Source organism: Vidua chalybeata, chromosome 5 (assembly GCF_026979565.1).
Source record: "Vidua chalybeata isolate OUT-0048 chromosome 5, bVidCha1 merged haplotype, whole genome shotgun sequence".
In the NCBI taxonomy this organism is placed as follows: domain Eukaryota; kingdom Metazoa; phylum Chordata; class Aves; order Passeriformes; family Viduidae; genus Vidua; species Vidua chalybeata.
Genome location: NC_071534.1, coordinates 4,574,122 through 4,596,173, shown reverse-complemented (window position 1 = coordinate 4,596,173; position 22,052 = coordinate 4,574,122). Strand labels below are relative to the sequence as shown.

The following is a 22,052-nucleotide window of genomic DNA, read 5'->3' as shown; positions in this document are numbered from 1 at the left end:
CTCAGTGAACTTTAAAATTTCAGTGAACTTAGATTCTTGGGCTTTTGGTGTGAAGTATTATTTTCTTTGCTTTAGGTTTCGAACAAAGGTGATCGGGTAGTGGAATGCCAGCTGGAGACACACAATCGGAAAATGGTTACTTTCAAATTTGATTTGGATGGTGATAACCCTGAGGAAATAGCTACAATTATGGTAAGATATATTTTAGAAATGGAGACTCCAATCAGTTGTATTTTTTTTGTTTATGGTTTAGAATTGGTCTCCCATGTAGCATGGTGTATGTTCACCTTATTGGTACACAACCACAGCTAGAAATTTGGCACAGAGTGGTTTAGCAGCCTGATTAATTAATGTTGCATGCACAAGTCACATAAAAATTTGCGTCAGTTTTTACCTTAGAATTGAGGTTTTTATCAAGAGAAAAAACTGCTTTTTTTGGTTGGGTTTTTTTTTTTTCAATCTGACATTTTCAAAACTGCAAGCAACCTTTTGGAAGTGCCAGGTTAAAAAAATTCCGTTTGCTTTTCTAAGAGCAGGCATTGCTAGATCTTCTTTTTCTTCAAGCGTTTTACCATAGTTGTCAATTAAAATGGGAAGATTCTGCCTTCAAATTAAGAAAGGGGAATTGTATTTTGGTTTTTGAAAGTACATAGTGACTGATGCTGCTCTTGGCTTTTATCAAAAGAAAAAGCTTCTCCATTCAATGTATGATGGCCAGGAGCAGGAAGGAATTTGTCCTATAGAGATACATCTAAGTAAGAGTATTGAGTAGCATAGAATAGAATCCCCATATCTCTTTTTTAATTTAAACTCTTATTTTTGGTCTGGTACAGTCTAAATGAGTGAGATGGTTTTGATTTCACTGAGGTGGGGTGGAGGGGTGTGACAAAACACAGTATCTTTTGACAGCTTCTTGGGCACCTGTGCAGTGATTCTTCTGCTTAGAGAGGTGGCAGAGTCTGAATTGGTGTGTGCTGGATTTCTGTTTGTCAAAAGGAGCCAAACCAGTGATATGGGAGAAATTCTCTGCCACTAATGGCTTTCTGAAAAAGAGGAAGAAGTTGCTTCTTGCCTAAGTACATATATTAGCACAGTCAATAACATGAGGTTGTGTGTCAGGAAATATGGAGAGTACACAGATGTCTGTCTTCACCTTAAACCTAAAGTGATCCTATGAAGGATCACTTCAACAAAGAGTTTGTTGAAGACTTATGAAAGAGTTTGTTTGATTTATGAAAACTAAACAAGCAAAACCAAAACTAAGACAAAAACACTCTTCAAGCAACAAAAGCCACAAATATTTGAAGATGAGTAGAAGCAAAATTAGTGAACTTTGCATCCAAAATGCAGTCACACAGTTAAAAGTGTGCAACCTAATTTAAACATCTGAATCTGGAACATTGTGCTCATTGGTTCCTTGTTGAATATTGAGCAAACTTTAGATTCCAAGACTTTGTTTCCTTTTAATCATGATGCTGTTAGGCATACTCCATATAGTTGCCTGTTGGTCCTAAACTGAAAGTACTGAAGATTTCTTTAACTAGTGTTCTGCAATGCAGAGGCTGATACAAGCACATCATGCCTGACTTTTCTTTTCTTGAACCAGCATCCCAGGAATTTGATGTAAAAGCAGTGTCTCAAGCTTTTCCTATAAGGCACTTTATTTCTCTTTTCCAGCAGAGACTCTGTGACTGACAGCTTTACTTCTGTTTCATGGACTGTCTCTGAGTTTTCCCATGCATAATTTCAGGAGACAGAATACTCTCATGGGTTAGACCAAATCAAAAATATGATTTGGTCTTTCTAACTACCAAGTATACTTGTTGAAACCAGTTTTATCCAACATAAGCAAGAGAAGTTATTTTCATAAAGCAATACAATGTATTGGAGCTAGACAGGCTGAGCAATCTTCCTCTCCCGCTATTTGGAACATAATTCATACTGCCTTTTATGTACCACAGCCAGACTTTAAATCAGTGATGTGCAACCTGCATAGAGAAGAAGCTGTATATGACATGGGGAGAGAGAAACACAGAAGACATCTTGCAATACAGAATTTTAAATTTATTTTATATTATAATTCTCTTTAAATGTGTCTCTTAAAGCACATTGCATTCATTAGAGAGGAGGAATTGCAGTAAGATAAGACTGCTAATTTTCAATTTCCCTGTGCTAAGCAAAGATTAGCACAGGGAAATTGAGCAAAGATTTTAAACATTTAAGTAAAGATTGAGATGACAGTTGATGAAGAAGTGAGATTGAATGTTGCTCCCCAGCAAAGATTAAACTAGGGCACATGCTTCTGTGCTGGAGATCATTTGAGAAACAATTGTTTTTCGCTATGGTGTCACCACTTTCATCTTATTCAGAAGAACAGCAAAGGGAAGACAAACATCAGCATGAAGAGTAAATTGTGGTTATTCAATACATTGTTTTGAAATTGTTTGTGGAAAATGAATGTTGCTTTGTTCTTTTACAGGTGCAGAATGAGTTTATTTTAGCAACAGAGCGAGACTCATTTGTAGAACAGGTACGAGAGATTATTGAGAAAGCAGATGAAATGCTAAGTGAGGATGCAAGCGTGGAGCCAGAAGGGGATCAGGGGTTGGAGAGTATGAGGACAAAAGATGACGGCTTCTTCCCGGGGTCACAGGTATGTGAAGGACAGACTGCCTCAGCTGTTGGTATCTTCCATTTTGGGTGGTATGGTTTTGTGAATAGAGCTAGCTAGAAATAGAAACTTCCTGTCACGAGATATATCAAAGATAATAATTAAAAGGCAAAAAGAGAAAGCTTCATATCAGAGTGAGTGCCTAAAATTAAATTAGAAAGCTAAATAACAGGCCTCTTACTTTTTGATGTGTTTGAAGACTTCCGAAGCTGCTGAGTCTCCTAACAGTCCACTAAACAGACAGTCTTAAATGCTGATGCTTCTTGGATTTGAGATTATTTGTGAGGTAGGACAGTAAAACCACAACCCTGTGCTGCTCACTAAACACTGAAAGCCTGGTCTCAGGCCCTCCACCCGGTGAAGTAGTAAGAGATTGGATAGCTCAGTTAGGAAACACAGGTTTTGAAACTGTTTGCTGGGTGCTGAAAGTGGTGACATTTCCTGAATCTCTGCCTTAATTACACTCAGAACTAGTTTGGAACATCCATTTATTTGTTGGATGTTTAAGGAAATCAGTTGGATTTCCAAAAGAATTTTTAGACCAGTCACTAAGCTGAGAGTCTCTAAAAACACTGACATTTATCTGGGCAGAATTCCTCTAGTTTGGTGATGATGCTTGGGTCCCACATACTGCTTCCCTTAAATGCCCACATTTCAGTAAGCTAGCATTTTAAGAACTATCTTGTGGGTTTCTGTTTCAGAATAGAAGTTTAAATTTTATCTTACTTTACAGAAATTAGAGTTCAAACAGCCAGATCCTACATCTTCCATGCCACAAAGAATAGGTAAGTCTTTTGTGATTTTTTTCAACAGTTACCTTTTTCTGTTTCAGCGGATGGGTGCAGCCAAGTTTTTTATTTTGTATGATGGAGTGCACATTCCATATTGCAGGTTATGTATTTAGTTGCAACCCTGTGTCACTAAACATCCATCTTCTTTTTGTTTAGGGGTTCCCTCTAGCTCCTTTACCCAGGTTGTTCATTCTGCCGGAAGACGGTTCATTGTCAGCCCCGTCCCTGAGAACCGATTGAAAGAACAGGGCTTCTTCACATCTGCTCTTGCTGGAGGAAACGAAACTTCAGATATGGGTGAGTTGTCCAAACTCCTAAAAGCTGATGCCTAAGACATGTTCATCAAAACTGTGAAGTTAGTTAACTAAACTGTTCCTGAAGACCTCTCAAAGTATGTGGAGAAGTAGGGAGCTGGCCATGCTGATAAGAGGTGACCATAATTTGGGTCATACCATACAGGATTCTTGGAGGAAAACTGCTGATGAGCTGTCTGCAAGACTCTGAAATCTTAATTCTATTATTTAACATAAGCCTGGATTTGTGTGTTTTGTTGTTTTGGTGTGGATTTTTTGTTTGGTTTGTTGTATTTTTTTTAATGCTAAGAAGTAAATGTGGTCTTAGTCTAACCATAGACAATAATGCTGTAATGAACTTTTTTAGGTGGACTGATAGTTTTCTTTTCTTCCAGTTGCAGCATCTCCTGTACATGGTCCTGGAATGAATCTCTCCCACTCAGCATCATCACTGAGCTTGCAGCAAGCTTTCTCTGAGATGGGGCATGCTCAGATGACAGAAGGACCTAGCACAGCTCCTCCAGTGTTCAATCAAACAATACCACCATTTCCACCTGCACTTTCTACCATGGCGGGCAGTGGTGCAACTCCTGCATCTGTGGCTACTTCTTCAGTATCTGTTTCCTCCAGCACTGGTGTTTCTCTTCCAGGATCTGTTACTTTGCCTTCAGAAAATGCAGCTGTTGGAGTTGCACCAAGCACAAGTGTGCCAAGCTCTATTTCTCCACCTCCAGCCTCACAATCTGGACAGCAATCGACCGGTGTTTCTTCCAGCATGAGCGCCTCTGCTTCTTTCTCCTTATCTGCCACGTCCCAGCCTGCTCAACCAGTGACTGCAGACATTGCTCCCAGTATCAGCACACCATCGTCTTCAGCACTGCCATCTGCCCAGGTTCCTGGTGTCACTGCTCTCAGTGTTGCTGCACCAGCTGTGACATCTCAGTCTACTCCTCAGATTGTGAGTAGTATGGCAGCACCACAGACATCTGTTGCCCTGTCTCTGGCTCAGAACATGCCTTTGCAGCTTCCCCAGCTCAGCAGCAGTGGCTCTGTGTCCAGCCTGGCAGAAACAACAGTTGTAAGCGCTCCACAGTCACTCCCTGAGAGTGGGCACTCTCTGGATAAATCACATTCCTGCAATGCAGCTGGCTTATCTCTGCCAATCTCTGCACCTTTATCATCCTCGATAGCATCAAGCATATGTGGTTCAGTCTCTCAGCCAGTGATCCATCCCTTACTTGTTCCATCAGGAATTACATCAACACCTGTCCTACCCCAGATTTCAGGTGCAACACCCATGTTGCCCCAGGTTCCTTTACCTGGTGTCTTGCCACAACCAGTCACTAACTTGCCTGCAGTACAGCAGACTTTGATCCACAGCCAGCCTCAACCAGCTCCATTGCCCAACCAGCCTCACGTTCACTGTCTGGAGGCTGATGCTGATGCTCAGTCTAAAGCCCCTGGTATTGATGATATAAAGACCCTGGAAGAAAAGCTGCGATCTCTCTTCAGCGAGCACGGTAACGTAGGAACGGTGCATCCGTCAGTGTCTCTGGAGACCTCGCTGGTAATGGAAACGACAGTTGTTCCTGGCATCCCAACCACTGCTGTGGCACCAAGCAAACCCCTGACATCCATTAGCACTTGTATACCTCCAAGCAGTTTGCCTCTTGGACCAACTGGCTTGCCAGTGCTGACTCCAGTTGCCACTCCTGGGCAAGTGATCACCCCAGTCAGCTACATCTCGGCCTCGAGCAGCGTCGCCACAGCAGCAGTGAAAGCAGGGACCTCTCCTTCAAAGCCCCCTCTCAGCAGGGTACCGGTAAGAAACGTTGGTGTGAATGTTCATCTCTTGCAGCAAACAGCCTTCTTGGGCAGGATCCTTTTTGTAAAGCAAAATATTTATTCAGGAAGAAGTTTCTTCTACTATTTAATGTAGTATTGAAAGGTTTATGCTCTGGTTGTTTTTATGTGTCCCAAGAGGTGTTCGATTTTGTCCCTAATGGGCAAAAAAAGTCCAATTCTGTTTTATGCTTTTGAGAGATGTCTCTTATATCATTGTTAGTTTTTCTTCTTAAACTGCAAAGAATGAAGCAACTGTGGTTTGCTTTTTGTTTGTTTGGGGTTTTTTCTTGATACTGATTCTTTCAAATAAAATTTGGATGTCTTGCTTTAAATAGCTTTTTATCTTGTACTTGACCACTAGGCTGAGAAGGTTGGTTGTATATTTCACCAAGTGGTGGATTTGAGATAGCAGAATTTTGCTTCCTGTCATGAACCTGTTCCTTGCAGTCAAGGGTGAACCTGACTGAAAGGGTTTGGGATTTTTTAAGTTCTCTGCTACTTATTTGATACCTGGATACTGTTTGCCTTTCAAATGTTAGATTTATGAGAGCAGGATTTTGAGAAATTTAGAAGATACCTGAAAACAAACTTTTTTTTTGTTTACTGACTAATGTTCTACAAGCAAAACACTCACAAAGAAATAATGACTCACAGTAACAACTTGAGAGGTGCTGTGGATGTTGTTACCTGCTCACCAACCAGATATACCAATATGTGAAATTTTCTTTTAAATGTCTGCCTGTGTGGGGATACAGCACATTTCAGTATTTTAAACTATTTTGCTAGTCCTTTCCTTAAATGGAAATGTAGCCCTTAAATGGAAATAAATTGAAGAAACTTTCAGGTATTTAACAAACCAAAAACTTTAATACTCTCTTCTTTTTGTTTCTGTAATGTTTTTTTGTACTCATCAACACTTGGTGTGGGTTGTCTTTAGCCAGCCTTGCTATTGACTAGTTTCAGGCCAATTTAGGCTGAGCCAATGCTCCCAGCAGCTCCATTCATTAGTAGTCATTCCCATGTGCTCTTTGTTGTCAAAGACAGTAGAAAATGTCTGCTATGGAAGAGTGGGAATATGTGCCAAAAAAATTGATAGGGAAATCTAGACACAAAGACATCCATTAATATTTCAATGACATTGAAAATTAGAAAAGAAATATTGGGGGAAAATGGGAACTGGTATTCATTCAGGAACAGTCGCAGCAGTTAGAAAATTGCTAATAGCAAACCTGTAATTACAAAGTCTTGGGTTTAAATGTAATAAATGTTACAGGGTTTTTGGTTGTCAGTTGTAGAAATCCCACCTCCTCTTTGCAGTTTTCATTTATAAATTAGTTTTTCACAAGGCTTAATTTTAGTTTCACTTTGTGTTGTTGCTGAGCATTAACGAGCTTATTGCTTTAGTCTTCTGGGGTTTGCTAGACTCTGTGTCTCTGTATTTATTTTGTTTATGGCCAGACACTTAAATGTGTTTCAGCTTGTCCTACAAATGTATTTAAAGTATGTTTTGCCTCTTATTTATAAACTAAATGAAGTTAAAAATTCAGCACAGCTTAAAAATTCATCATGCCTCACATGTAACAGGTAACATCCTCACATGTGTTCCCGCTGCACTGAAAAAGTTGAGCTAATGCAACTTGGCCTAGTTCCCACTGAAATGTTATTGGCAGGATAGATAACTCTGGGCAGCTACTCCTGCAATTCGAAGCATTAGTCTGAGCTGTGGTAACACACTGCAGGCCAGAACTGGTTCTGGAGCAGACTGTGGCCTGTCTCCCTGTCCTGCAGAGCTCATGGCCAATACAGGGGCACTGTAACTCACAAGGCTGTATGTGTGCTCAGACTTCATGGGCACTGTCAAACCTCAAGATGACAGCTGAGAATAAGAATTGCAAATTGTGTAATGGGTTGCTTAATTCCTAGAACTTCCCACTTCCCTAACCATGGAGATGACTAACTGGAATGTGCTGTCTGACCTGGTGAGGAGGCTTTGATGCCTCCTTCTAACCTTTTGAGTCTCTCTAACCTCCTCTGCATAACCTGGATGACTTCCCCCTACCCAGTTGCATGGCCTAATCGACTTCTGTGGGTCATCAACACCTTTCAGGCTCAAAAAGAAGTGATGGATGAAAACATTGGTGTGAGAGCTCTACAAATCTGTTTCTCAACAAGCAGAGACATCCTCAGGCACTGACAGTTCCTGTTCTCAACTCATGTTGCTTGGAGCAATTTGCTGGAAGCATGCAGCTTGCAGTTTCTAATGGACAGTTAACGTAGATCTGTTGTAAGGAGACTGAGTACATTTTTGCACCATTTTAGAAATTAAGCTTCTTGGAAGGATTATTTTAGTATTTCTTCCAGACTTGAAAATAATATCCCCAAGATACTTTGTTCCTGGATACTACAGCTTGTTCAAACTGGAAATTGTGGCTGCTCAAGGATAATCTGTATTATAAAATAAAAACGAAGCAAACTTCCCCCAATTTGGTTGCAAAAGTCCCTAAAGACTCTATGCTAACTGTCCAGGAAGGAATTCTCTACAAAAAAAAAAAAAGAGTTAAGGCTTCTGTTGTATGACATGACTGACTGTAGCTTGGTATCTGATCCTTCTGTTGTTCCATGTCTGACGGACGCGCGTTTTTCCTCTTCGTTATCCATAGGTGCTACCCATAGGTTCTGACCTTCCGGCTGGCACTCCATCCAGTGAGCAGCTGCCACCTTTTCCTGGACCTTCACTAACTCAGGTGCTACACAACATGGCAGATTTTATCTGCTGCTTTTCCCTTCAGAGAGCATGTCTCAATTAAACTCTCCGTTGCATGTTATTAATGTTCTTGGTTTTCTTTTCTTTTGACTGAGTAACCCCTTTTGTGTAACTGTAGCCTGAGTGGCTTCAGCACTGGGTGTGAGTGACCTGGTCTAGTGGAAAGTGTCCCTGCCCATGGCAGGACGTTGGAACTGGATGATCTTTAAAGTCCCTTCCAACCTAAACCATTCTGTGGTTCTGTGCAGCTTGCCCTTTGGGGTGCTGTACCCAGTACCTAATCAATATTAGGGGTTTTAGTGTCTTAATCTGAACTTGAAATATTTTTTTAAAAAATATAATGCAGTGGAGTGTGTGCATAAAACTTGAACCTGTTTTCTTCTTGTAAATTGTATAGTTGCAAAATAATATGAAAAACTATATATTGCCATGAAATGTTTATGAAAATGTAAAATTGCCTTTGTGAATTCTTCATCAGGTTTTGGGGTTCAGTTGTTTCTTTTGATGATTGCTGTTTTGGTTTGTGTTGTTTTGTTTTTTGGTTTTGTTTAGTCTATTTTGTGATTATTACTGCATTCTGATTTCACTAGGCTTTAAGATTTTCAAAAGGTATTTGAAGTTCTTTATCATAAACATGATTTGAAATGCAGCAGTGGCATCCCCTGCTTAGCTTCTGTCCTTGTATACAATGGTTAGCTGGGATATTTTGTGTGTAAATGGTGGTGCTAAGCAATAGAACAAGAGGCAATGGGCAGAAACCGATGCACAGAAGTTACACCTGAACATGAGGAAGAACTTCTTTCCTGTGTGGGTGACCAAGCACTGGAACAGATTGTCCAGAGAGGGTGTGGAGTCTCCTTTTTTGGAGATAGCCAGGAACCAGCTGGATGCAGTGCTGTGCCATGTGCTCTGGGATGGCCCTGCTCGAGCAGGGAGGTGGGAGGAGATGACCCACTGTAGTCCCTTCCTGCCCGACCCAGTGTGTGATTCTGTGTGATTTGTACAACTAAGGCAGGTCACATCTGAAGGTGGAAGAAAAAGGCTTATTTAGCTGAAATATTTTCTTAAATTAGCTCATTTTTACATCTTGATCTTAGAGCCTTAAGCCGTATTCCTGCCCTGTGAGTAGTAAGGAAATTGGTATCTTCTTTCTCCAAACTGAGCAAGAAAAAGTCACTTATTTTTTTCCCTGACTTCAGAGGCAGAAGTTGGTTTATCTCTTTTAGTCAGTTCTTTCTGAAGCATGGTTTTACTGAAGAGAAGGTGACAACAATTCAGTAATAATTCTTACCTGCATTCTTCCCATGGTCAGGTATCAGATGGATCAGGAGATAGCTAGTTAAAATCAGTCATATGGAGTTCATAGACCTTTTCATTGATGGAAACTCAGTATATTAGTAGTATTTTCTCCTAAGCTCAAAAGCACTTGTAGCTACTTCTATGACTCAAGTCATGGTACCACTGCAAAAGGCGGCTTCCTGTTTGTCATAGGTATTTCTGGCAAGATTTGTAGCATGGAAGAGTCACAAATATAGATCCCTTGCTTCTTATCCTTTCCAAGCAACTTACTGAATTTCATTTCTCATTTGAACTCAGAAGCTAATTGTCTAGGAATAAAACAAAATTGGAGGAGACCAACTGGATCAAATCTAATTGACTCTTAAGAGCATTTGCTGCTGTCACATAATACTATCTGGAAAATTACTGGCTTCTCTTAAAGTAGACAGGCTTGCCTTCTGTGCTGCTTCTGTCACTAGTAGGTGATTACACAACTTTTTCCTTAGTAGCAGACTTGTAATTTGCAGACAGAGTACACGTCATCTCAAGGCCAGTTTTGAACAGTCTGTTCTATAGTCTTAAATACCTGTTCTGTTTATTCCTTAATTACTTTTTAAAGTGTGTTTAGATTAATCTCTCAAGCTTCATTTTGGTCCCCTGGTTCCATAAGGAAATCTTTATTTCCTGATCATTCTGGTAGCCATTTGTTTACTTGAAGCAAGTATCTTCTTGTGAGCATAAGATGAGAATTATTTAGTATTTCAGGTGACACGTCCCATCTATTTTACAGTGTTGGATTAAATTACATCACTTGTCGCTAAGCAGTTGGATTTCTGAACAGAGTCATAGAAGTCTGCATGTTCTGCTTTTTTTTTGTATCACGGAATTGATACAGGCTTTGTTACTAGGGTTTTTGGTTTTGTTTTGAAAGCCACATGTCAGAAAGAATGTTATCCTGGCAATCTGTTGAAAGCATCTTTATGCTGTTGTGTGCCTCTAACTTTCAATTACTTTTTTTTTTTCCAATTACTCTAACTTTCAATTAACTTTTTAATTTATTTCAGTGGAAAGTAATATTTTTATGTTGTCATGATCCCTGCTTCAGTTTTAAAAACAGATACAGCGCTCTTTTTTTTGTGTGTGTGTAATATACTTGGAAAGATTAATAATGCTAAAGCTTGGCTGAAAATTTCTGTTCTTTAGGGTCAGAATTGCAACTTAGTGGTATCTGACAGTACATTCTTCTTTCAATGTATCTTACGGGCATGGCCCTAATTTAGTCATTTTGAGACTTTGGGACTTTTTTTATCTTCAAGATATTTTTAGGTAAAATATTCTTCTCTTTCTCTCCCCAGTCCAACTGGCCAAGTTTGAAAAACATCTTGTATTCTAACTGAAACAGCTGAAATCTAAGTAATAAGCATATTTGGGAGATTCTGCCCCTCTCCATCCTCTTCAAGTCAATCCATCTATCTAGCCTCTCTGAGGGAACTTGTGCATTGGGGTTTTTTTCTTGGTTGATTGGTTTTGAGTGGTATTGTGGAGGTTTTTTGTTTTTTTTTTTTTTTTTTTTAATTCCAGTAAATTTTCCTGTTTTTAAGCAAATATGTTGCATGAGTTACTTCCATAGTCTTACTATGATATACATGTTAAATCTAAATGTGTAGGAAGGAAGCTGGATAGAAATATGGAAACTGTACTGAGTGCTTTAAATTTTAGTATTAAATATGCCTGTTTCTCAACAACGCTTTTGTTTTTCCTGAGCTGGGACATTGTTTTACTCTTTTCTTTCTCAGTCCCAACAGCCACTGGAAGATCTGGATGCTCAGCTGAGAAGAACCCTTAGTCCAGAGACCATCCCAGTGACATCTGCTCCTGCCTGTGTATGTTTGCAATGTTGGCAGTTTAATAGTCTTGAAAAACCTCAGTGTTTTTTCAAAGTCATACTCTTAGGTCACTGCCTTTAATATCTCTACACCAGTTTTTAGACTTTTAAAAATAAAAACTCAGTGTCATCTTCCAGTCTGTGGGACTGAGTCAACCAAAATCGGGAAAGTCTGTATATTGCAATAGGTTACGTAATTTCCTGAGGCTGTTTTTTTGTATTAGTTGTTATTCCAACTTTTCTGGTGATGTCACCAAACTAGAAATGGAAGTAACTGCGAATAAGGGGAAAGAGTACTAAAAAAGCAGTATGTCATATGTCAGTCTTAATTTGGGAGGGCTGTTTCAAGTGTGCATCTGAAATTTTAAAAGCCTCTATTAAAGAGCTTTAGGTACTGAATGAAGACAATGATTGACAATACAAGTGGCTATTTATGCATTATTTCTGCACAGGCCAAGGGGTGATCTGCTCACAGCCTCAGGGTTATAAGGCCTGTAAAATCTCACCTTGCATTCTTCTTTTCATGGGTTTTACTTTGTCCCTGTTGGAAGCAAAAAACTTACGAAATATGCAGTATGATGGATTTGTTGGCATTCAATGAAACTGCTAAGTATTTTAATTTATTTTGTTTTCTTCCTTGAATCTGCAGTCTGTGCCCTCAGTTGCATCAACAATGGTTACTGGGCCGGTGTCCACAGCAACACAGTGTCTGAAGGATGGTAAGACAGCCATGATTACTTTAGGTGATTTCTCAGCATGGAGATAGAAATCAAAATTGAACAGAGTAACCACTTGGAAGGTTATAGCCTTTTCTAGTAAGTCATGGAATGGCAGCTCCTTGAGGGCTTCTTACTAGTTTTTAGTAGCCAGACTGAAGTTTTCCCCTGTAGGCCATGAGGAGGGGGGGATGATAGATACTTGCGTATTGTAGTGACTCATGTAGGATTTAGAGCTGTCCAAAATGCTAAATTAAGAGTCACAAAGAGTCTCCACTATGCTGCTAGGGTACAGCATAGGAACTTGAAGGAACTGTTTTCTATCATGTGTTATGTTCCTGGCAACAACAGTGGGACTCATTTTGTGTCATTACACTGTGTCCTACGTGTAGGATACCTCTCCCTTACCCTAAGGGTGTTTCATTTCTGTTTGAACAGAGAAGCCAAGGTTAAACTACTAAAAATTTAAGAAAGGCAGTAAGAAATCCAGACTTCCTTCTTTCTGCTTTAGAGCAGATGAAGGTTGACTGGATGATCACCAGTTAAAATCTGGATGATCAATGACTTTCAAATCCATATGGATTGAGTTATTGGGGGGAAATCCAAACACTTGCAAAATAATCTGAGATTTTCCTATCAGTGTTCATCTAATTGTTTTAATTTTTGAAATCTTCTGTTTTAAAAAGGAGCTGTTAATACGGTGCTGAAATTTTTTCTTGAGCTGTCTTGTAAACACTATTTTAACGTGTGTGCACCTCTGAATTTGAATAACAAACCTTCAGAAGCCAATAAAACTGTGAAGGAAAATAAATTACATACTCTTACTTTGGGACATTGATGAACTATAATGTAGAATTCATTAGTCTGATACAGAATTCGTTGGGTTTTGTCTTTTAAATTTAGAAGGTAAAGATAAACAAACTGGGAAATTGTTTAATAAGCAGAGCAAGCTGTCCAATAGAACTGATTTAAAAATAGAATGTTATTTCTCAGCTTTGTAACTTTATACTGCCAGTGCACAGAGCAGCAAAATTAGGAGCTGACACCTAAAAGTCCAACTTGGAGAACTTCAGATAGACTGCTTTGAGTAAATGAGGTTTATAGCATTTCTTCAACTTGCCCCTTTTCAGTGAATAAGTTGTCCCCAGTGTTTGGGAAATTTAGGTAGTCACTCTGGGTATTGAATCAAGATAAGCTTTTTCTTTCATAATTTCTTTCATAAAGTTCTTTTTTTATTATTTGTCTATTTCACATCTCTGTTTGAAATCAGTGTGCTTTTTTTTTTACTGTTGCCTAAAAGTGTAGTTTTGTCAAATACACTGTGCAGGGAAGCTTTGTAGAAAAATGCTTCAACTTAACATTAATAATTACCATTTTAATATTAATATGGTTCTATGAGTCTAGAAGCCTTTTTGGAGTTAACAGATAGTTGAATTTGAAGTACACAAAAAGAAGTGTTTGGAGTTCAAATAATTTCTTGCTCATTGTTGTCTTAATCCCATTCTCCTTTTCCTTAGTTTTGGCAGCAGGTGATGGAGAGAGCGGTGCTGTGTCTGCCGCAGCAGGAGCCAGTGTGCTGAAGATGGGACGGTTTCAGGTACCAGATGCTGAACTCACTTGGCCCTTGGTAGAGCATCTTTGGGTGGTTCCTGGTGGTGCCAGCTCAGTGTGCCATGTGCAGGACTTTGCTGTCCATGTAGAGCTTGTGCAAGCAGGTCTGCAGATGCTGTTTCCATTCAAGGCAGAGACTGCACAGTCTGTGCAGGTCTAGAGTTGTGAATATAGAGTTTCATCGCAGCAGGCCTTAGCTGTTGGCTTTGGTCTTTAATTGTTGGGCTGCTCTTTCACTGACAATACTGAGATGTTCACTGTATTTTGTCCTGTTGGTGAAGGAGGCCCCATCTGAGGCTGCTGCTTCTTGGAGTTAATCCTCCAGATTACAAGAAGTGCTGCTTTGTGTGGCAGTGTTTTGCCTGGAGGGAAGCAGTGGCTTGCTTTGTGGCATGCCTAGGAAATGAGTTATTTTCCCCTCTCAGATGCATCTTACCATTAAGGGAAATAAAAGCATCGTGTTAAGGAAAAACTAAGGAAGTCTGCATGATTGCATTTCTATTATAGGTGTCGGTGGCAGTGGATGATGTGCTAAAAGAGGATGACAAACCTGAAACTAAGCCAGTGCAATTTGAAACCACCTCCACTGATTCTTCAAGCCTTTCTGGCAGCAGCCCAGAGAGCACGCTGGTGAAGCAGGCTGAGAGCCGGAAGAGCGGAGCTGTGGCTGCCACCTCCTTGGATGTGGTGGATGGCATTCCTGAGGCAGCTCCCGGGCTGCCGCTGCTGGGAGGTGCTTCTCAGGCCACCAAGGTCGGGCGCTTCCAGGTGACGACGACGACGGATCAAGTGGGGCGCTTCTCTGTGTCGAAGGCGCGGGATGAGGTCAGCTGTGCTGAGAAAGAGCCAATGACTCTTCCTCTCTCTGTGGGCTTGGAACAAGTTGCTTCTTCAGCTGCAGCTCCGAAGAAAGAATTGGAGTCAAGGCAGTCCCCACACATGAATGGCCCATCCTCTGATCCGGAGGTCGCTTTTCTCAGTGGAATGGCGAAGGATTTGGATGATGGCTCAGGGAGCCCAGACTCTGTCCAACACCTGGGATCGAAGATCAGCCTCCCTGTTCAGAGCCTTAGCAACTCTTTCAACTCTTCCTACATGAGCAGTGACAACGAGTCAGATATTGAAGATGAAGACTTGAAGTTGGAACTCCGTCGGTTGCGGGAGAAGTAAGGCTTCTTCTTTGGGTGGTTGTGTATGGAATAGATGTAACAGGATTAACATGAATTTCACCTGTACTTCCCTTAGCCTTTGCTAAGTGTCAGGAGCCATTGTCAGCATGTATTTGGGACATAAGGTTCTTCAGTGGGAAAGCAGTACACAATTATAACAAAAGAGGAATATACATGTTTGCTGGGCTGAATTTTCTACCCTGTAACCTTTTTGTATGTAGATTGCCAGTTGCACTATGGATAAGACTGTAGATCTGAGAAAGATTTGGCATATTGCTGGAGTCAGTGGGAAAAACGTAGCGTTGTTTGAAAATGACACACAAGTCTCTGCATTTCTGATGGTTCTTTTCCTGAAGAGAACTTGTTGGCTGAGAAGAAGAATTTAGAAGTGAAGCAATGTGACCTACTAATTTATTTATACTGAAAGTTGAACTATTTTTTAGGGTAGCTGGCAGTTTTAAATCCTGTGTATGCAACTGCTCTGAAACAAATTGTAAGGCAATACCAGTGTAGAAGCCTCTAAGGCCATGTGTCTGAGAAAATGAATAGTTTAGCTATTCCTGTAGCATTTGAATGCTTTTTTTGTACTTCTGTTTATTCTGGTTTTGTGAGTGCAATGTTGGGAACTTAGTTTTGGAATTCTAGCCAGGGCTAGAGCACACTGGAAAATGACAAGTGTTCTGCCATGTGTGTTCAGTGGTTATTATTTAGTGGAAAAGATTTATTTACTTCTTTCTTAAATGTTTGAGAGTTTGACCAAAGAAGCAGCTCAGGCTTGACTGGAGGGGGGAGGAATTGTTTGCATCTATGTGTATACATAGAATTCTCATAAATCTCACTGTTTTGTAACTTGTTAGGCACCTTAAAGAGATCCAGGAGCTGCAGAGCCGCCAGAAGCAGGAGATTGAGTCACTCTACATGAAACTGGGAAAGGCTCCACCTGCAGTAATTATTCCCCCAGCTGCACCCCTTTCAGGAAGGAGGAGACGACCTACGAAAGGAAAAGGCAGCAAGTCCAGTCGTAGCAGCTCCCAGGGACATAAAAGCCCTCAGCTATCAGGTAAGGCTTCCTTCAATATTTTTAGCAGATAAAACAGACCAAGTACCATCTCTCATTCTTAGATCTGTGTCTCTGTCTTTTCTTTTGAGAGGAGTGTGTGTGTACCAGTTCCTCCCTGGATTTCTTCTATCATTTTTGAAATTACTTTTGCTGATTGGTAGTCTTGCTTGGGACTTTTTCAGTCCACTGAAAGGTACTGTGACATTGTTCTGTAGAGCAGTTTTAAAGTTGTGATTTGTGTTTTTTAGATTGTGATTGGGCTATGACTGTGAAGAAAAGTGTAAATTTACAGCATGGCAAAAAAGTTTGTTTTTTTAAAGATAAACTGTGCTTGTTCCCTCCTGAAACTGATATTGCAGAATGGGTCTGAGCTCTTTAGTCCTCTGCAGAGACTTTTTTAAATCTAATTTAGTACCACTTAAGCATGATATTACTAGTGTCCTTACACTGCAGAAACTCACAGTTGATGGATATGAAAATAGTGGCTTTTTTTTCATGGAATTGAAGATTTGTTGTACTTACAAATTGAGAATCCGTTTCAATTGTCAAGGCTTCCTTTTTTACTAAGACTGTTTTTCTAATAAACAGAACTCAGGAGCTAGTTCTGTTTACTGATGGAGTGATGTGGTGACAGATACTCTCTGGGTAATTGGAGATTCTCTAATACTGTAGCAGGAGCAAACAGTATTGGAGGGCCAGCAGTGCCAGCAGAAATATTTGATACTGCTTCTTGCGTATTCACTTTGTTAATTCCATGTCATGCTGAGATTTCTGTATCCACTCACCCTGGCTGCTCATTTCTGTTTTTGCTGTGTGATGGAGGAGCTCTGTGGGCACATAAACAACCACAGAGTTCTCTTAAAACTGAGGACTTTTTCTGGTCTTACTGCTTTCTCAGAAACTGGAGTAGTTCTCTCCCCCTGCCTCTCCTTGTCTTGCCTGGATTGTCATGCTTGATCAGGTTCAAAAATGTATGGAAACCAAATTTTTTTGCCTTCCTTTTTCCTCTAGGTAACCTGTCAGCTCAAAGTGCACCATCAGTCTTGCCCCCTCAGCAGACCCTTCATCCTCCTGGCAGTGTGCCAGAGACTGGGCAGAACCATTTGTTGCAGCCCCTCAAACCTTCACCTTCCAGTGAAAATCTCTACTCTGCCTTCACCAGTGATGGTGCCCTCTCGGTACCGAGCCTTTCGGCGCCAGGCCAAGGTAAGACTCCAAGTGCAATTAGCGTAATTAGCAGTGGAAATGAAGGGTTGGCTTCATGACACTTGATTTTTAATACCTGGTGTAAAGTAGCTCTGGGGTCCCCAGCTTATGTGTGGAGGCTGATAAGGATGTTGTTTGCAACTGGATTTGTAGCTTCTCACTCAGGTGAAGTGTGAGGTGGTTGAAGGTCTGAAACCCCAAGGACAACACAAGAGAGTGCAATAGTGTGGTAGCAGCAAAGTTCTGCTGACCTGGGAAAGGTGTTGGCTCAGAGGAAAAGAGACTGATGAAGTTAGGGGTTGGAAATCAGACCAAGGAAGGGGCAGAACAGGTTTGATGTTAAGAGATAACTGAAATGGTTGGAAGTTTCCAAAGACTTGGAGTCTTAGTCCTTTTAGACTTCCTAGCTGGTTTGGCTGTTTCTGTCAATGGAGTTTTTAACAGTAAAAGGTAAAAAAAGGCTCATGTTCTTTAATTGTGAATTATCCTGGAAGGAAGAGTCAGTGTAGGAGGATGAAATGGTGGGAGTAGTAAATTGGTCATGTACTCAGGTTTCTCAAGTTGTGGGTTGCTTGTTATTAGTATGTTATCAAAAATTTTCTCAGGCACAGCTCTGATTTATTCAGTAAGGAGGGCTTTTTTTGCTTATCATTAGGGGATGATTCCTTTACTTATCTGAACTTAGCTGTTGTAGTTTTTTTTTCCCTTTGCACATCTTTTTGAAAAACTTTGCCATAGATAGTTTGAATACATCAATTCTAATGTGTGTTTTTGCTGAAACTGAAGAAGAGCATACAGAAAATGTAAACAGACTTTAAGGAAGAATTTTCTGTAGAGGTTTTTTTTTAGGAGCTGTTTCAGGCATTTTGGAGCTTCTTGAATCATCTCCCTGCATCCAGAGTTGTGCAGTACCATTTAAAAATTGGGTACTTTTGCCAGGATTTGGCTTTCCTATATAGATTGCAACTTTATAGTTGGGTTATGTCCTGGAGAGTAGCAGTGCAAACTTGGCCTCATGTCTGGAGGTGCTGGAAGGAGTCTCTTCACTCCGTATATTGTCTCTGTACTCCTTGGTCCACACTTTGAGACTTATTCTTGTGTGTCGTGATTGCATTTCACCCTTCCAACTTCAAGTTGCTAACATCTTGTAGTGGTGTTCTGTCTCCACTCCTCTCCTTTCTATGTTCTCCCTGTTCTTGTTTTCTCACAGGCTGTGCGAAGTTTAACTGTGCATCTGAGAGAGTGACCTTCAAGCCTGGTGGCAGGAGGACCCGATTTCTGAGTACGCCCTGCTTGGCTCTTTGTGTGTAACACCTTTACTCCTTCCTTGTCTGATTTTTGTTTTGTCTTTTTGGTTCTTGTTTCTGCTGCTTGATCTGTCTCATGCAGCCCATCCTCATCTGCCACCTTGTATTCCCTTCCATCCCATGCTCAGCTCAGCTGCTCTTAGCACACCTTTAGAAGTTTGGGTTCTCATGTTAGGGGTTCTCTGCTGTTAAACTCACTGTAACAAGCAACTCATTTTCTCTAAACCTTGAGAGGAAACTTTCAGGACAGGTCAGTGAAATGACACAAACTGGGGAGACTTAGCAAGTCCATTGGTAATTTTACTTCAGCATGTGTTAGATGACATGAGACATGCAGGGGGGTAATCTTTCTAGTGGAAGAGTGAGGAAGATTTGTTTTCCAGGTTATCCCTTAGCTGGACACTTCAGTAGTGTTGGGGGGAGTGTTGCCCTCCCTGGCAGTGTGCTTGCAGCACAGGTTGGATGTGTTGTCCCCATGCTCTCAGCACCAAAGCTGGTGACAGTGCAGAGCTTTGATGCCACCTGTAGGCAGCTTGTAATGACGACTTGTGTTCGTTAACAGATGGCTAGCTAAAGATCCAAGTGTTAAAGGGGTTTTCAAATAATTGGAGAATAATTCCAGGCAAACTCAAAAGAACCTTACCTAGTAATGGGCTCAGGTTTAGAAGTTTTTCCAGTGAATTGGAGATACATTAAATGTAAAACAAGTAACAGTAAAGGTGGGTAAATAGACATTTTCAGACATCCTGTCAACCCTCACAAGCTAGCTTGCAGCTCTTTTCAGAATCCTCTCATTTGTACTTATATTAGGCCAGACTTACAAGAGAGCCTCAAACTTCTGATGTGGCTGAAATAACAATCTGCTTGAGCCAAGGCTGCTGGTGTGATGCTTTTTATTGGGAGTGCTGCAATATCTCCTATGCTGCTTCTGCAGGCTGGACCCTTTAAATGTCTGACATTTGTTTCCCACCCTCTGGAATGACTCGATATGAGGAAGTTTGGAGTGCTGGCAGGAGCCCTCTGGTCGCTGCACTGCATGGCAGTACCACACATCTGCATCATCTGTCTTGCTGTGCTTGGCAGGGGCTCAGCTGAGCCAGAGCTGTGTGTGGAAGCTGGGCCTGGCCTTCTGCAGAGACAGCTGCAATGCAACCAGCCCCATCCTCTGAGAAAGGAAGGGAGGCAGAAGGAGGGAAACATCTTTCCTGGCTGTTCAGTTTTGCACTAACTTTAACCCACTTCACTGGATTTGGGATCTAAACACTAAAATGATTTAATTTTTCAAATTTAGCAGCTTTAAATGTTTTTGCTGTGTATATTAATGTGCAGATGTGCACTGACATCTGCACTATCAAGATTTAACATTCCTTTCTTGGAGAAGTTAAATTCTTATCAAAGCTAACTTAAAATTGTTAGTCTGGCCTGTCATTTTTTGTTGGAAGGGAATATGAAGAACAGCCAGTCTGTTTCTAGAATTGACATTGAACTGAATATATGACAGTATAATTTACTACCAAGGCCCAGGCTTGCTGTAAATTGGCCATCATCTGGCTAGAAGAGTCCTTTGGCATGTGTATCTCTTGCTTCTGGGACTGATGCTAAGGGAAACAGCTTCCTTTTGAAAAGAGTGTTGTAGCTGTCCTGTAAAATCAGGTAATACTTGGCATGGCTCAGCTTGGCTTGGCACCTGGCTTGCTGCAGGCTGCTTACTTCCTGGAGCCTTGTCCTTGAAGTGCTGTTGCAGACTGCTGTGGAGAGTGACAGCTGGAGAAGATCCTGGGTTGGAATCAGTGGTGTTGAGGAAACAGTGCAGTGATTGATGCTTTTAACTGTGCAGCTGGAGAAACAGAGTGGTACAGCTTGGCAGGGAATGTCTGAACTGTTTTTACACATCTGAGAAAAGAGGGTGACAAAATCAAAGCACTTGACCTATCAAATAAATCTGTTGCCGGTTGAAATTTGATAGTTGTAAAATGCTTCCTATGTCCTGGCAAAAATGGAAGATGTACTTGCTTTTCCTTCTGTGATAACAGCCACAGTTGCGACTGTTTGATAACAGTTGTGACCTCAGTGTCTCCTGACATTCTTCACAATGGTTTGGAAATGATGAAGAATAAATGTAGGAGGCTGGGCCTCTTCTCTTTGTGATTAAACTGTCAGACGAGTCTTTGAGTTTGTCTAGAATGTCCCAGTAGTGACTGTTAAAGCCCTGCTGTGCTGTGTCCTCTGTTTCTCACCAAGCTTTTTGTAATGTTTCCTGATACTAAACATTTCTCACTGTTTCTCTTATCTTTAACAAATTACTCTCTCTTTGTGCTTCAGGGAAGATGGTGAAAAAAGTCTGTCCTTGCAACCAGCTCTGTAGTAATTATCTTATTTCTGTTATCTCCAATTCCTGATTGTAAATCTATTCATCAGCTTTTCTGGGTCACTGAAGCCTTATGTCCCTGACTCTGTCTCCAGCACAGCATCTGTCTGTCTGTGTTATGCCCTCTAATGTGTGCTCTGTCCTTAGTATATTGACTAGTCTGGTGCTGCTCTTGCAGCCAGGTGGAGGCAGGCAGAACCTCCCCTTCCCTGGGAGCTCTGCTCTCGTTAATGAGAGCAACATCAGGGTCAGTTGCTCATTGTAATGCTGTACTCAGAGTTGTACTCAGAGCAGCTGCTTGGTTTGGGATTTGAGGGGGCTTATCACCTCAGTGATGGATCCAATTGCAGACACTCCTCCAACGTTTTAAAAGCCTAAGAGTAAGCCATCAGAGATCTCCAGTGTGTCTCCCAAAGCAAGAGATGTTCACAAAAGACTGTGTGTACACATGTCATTTAAGACTGTTTTAAAGGTGTCATTTGACTGTGGTTTATGGGGGGAAAAAAATCCAAGAGCAGAATTAAGGCATTATAGGTAGTGGGCTGGAGAGAGAGAGCCTGTTTCACTTCAGATCCTCATGTCAGAGCAGAACTGGGGATGGCTGCTGTGACCGAGCAGGAATGTGGGGATTCTTTCCATGAATGCTACAAGTTGAAGCACTTGCTTTTCAGCCTCTTCTGGATGGCAGTTTCTGCAGGCAGTGAGTGTGTCAGAGCTCAAATGTAGAATTCCAGTTTTAAATGGGCCTTAGGTGAGAGCTCAGCTCTGATGCTGTAGGCTGGTATGTCTTTGACCTGAGACGGGAGCTCTCTGACAAAGTCACTTTGGGAGACAAAGCTCTGGCAGCCTTTGTCACCTTGAACCAATCTAGTTCTTTGGAAAACTCTTAAACTTCCCTAAGGGATCTTGTATCTCTTCAGCTGAATGTGCTATAGTATATGCCTTGATTAACTCTCCCCCTTCCATAATCTGAGGAAGCTCTCTGGTGTAGGCCCAGGATCCAGAGTACTTAGTGATTAAAGTGGAAATGTGAAATAGCACATGCTATGGATGCTATGGATGTTGGCCGTTCTGAAGAGGATGAGAGC

At 41.1% G+C, this 22,052-nt stretch overlaps 1 protein-coding gene across 10 annotated transcripts in view; it reads left to right on the top strand.

Annotated features, from left to right (window-relative positions):
• The window catches only part of WNK1 (WNK lysine deficient protein kinase 1), a 98,853-nt gene that overhangs the window by 71,496 nt on the left and 5,305 nt on the right, over positions 1 to 22,052 (top strand). For 4 of the 10 annotated variants that reach the window (XM_053944215.1, XM_053944222.1, XM_053944223.1 and 1 more), the window contains 14 exons: positions 76 to 192; positions 2,480 to 2,653; positions 3,405 to 3,456; positions 3,619 to 3,759; positions 4,151 to 5,577; positions 8,261 to 8,344; positions 11,439 to 11,525; positions 12,177 to 12,246; positions 13,761 to 13,840; positions 14,362 to 15,020; positions 15,881 to 16,083; positions 17,095 to 17,289; positions 18,500 to 18,592; positions 20,919 to 20,960. In XM_053944215.1, the coding sequence (XP_053800190.1) occupies positions 76 to 192; positions 2,480 to 2,653; positions 3,405 to 3,456; positions 3,619 to 3,759; positions 4,151 to 5,577; positions 8,261 to 8,344; positions 11,439 to 11,525; positions 12,177 to 12,246; positions 13,761 to 13,840; positions 14,362 to 15,020; positions 15,881 to 16,083; positions 17,095 to 17,289; positions 18,500 to 18,592; positions 20,919 to 20,960 (3,424 nt within the window). The remainder of the gene's footprint in view (positions 1 to 75; positions 193 to 2,479; positions 2,654 to 3,404; positions 3,457 to 3,618; positions 3,760 to 4,150; positions 5,578 to 8,260; positions 8,345 to 11,438; positions 11,526 to 12,176; positions 12,247 to 13,760; positions 13,841 to 14,361; positions 15,021 to 15,880; positions 16,084 to 17,094; positions 17,290 to 18,499; positions 18,593 to 20,918; positions 20,961 to 22,052) is intronic. The other 6 variants (XM_053944219.1, XM_053944225.1, XM_053944216.1 and 3 more) reach the window with 5 other exon arrangements.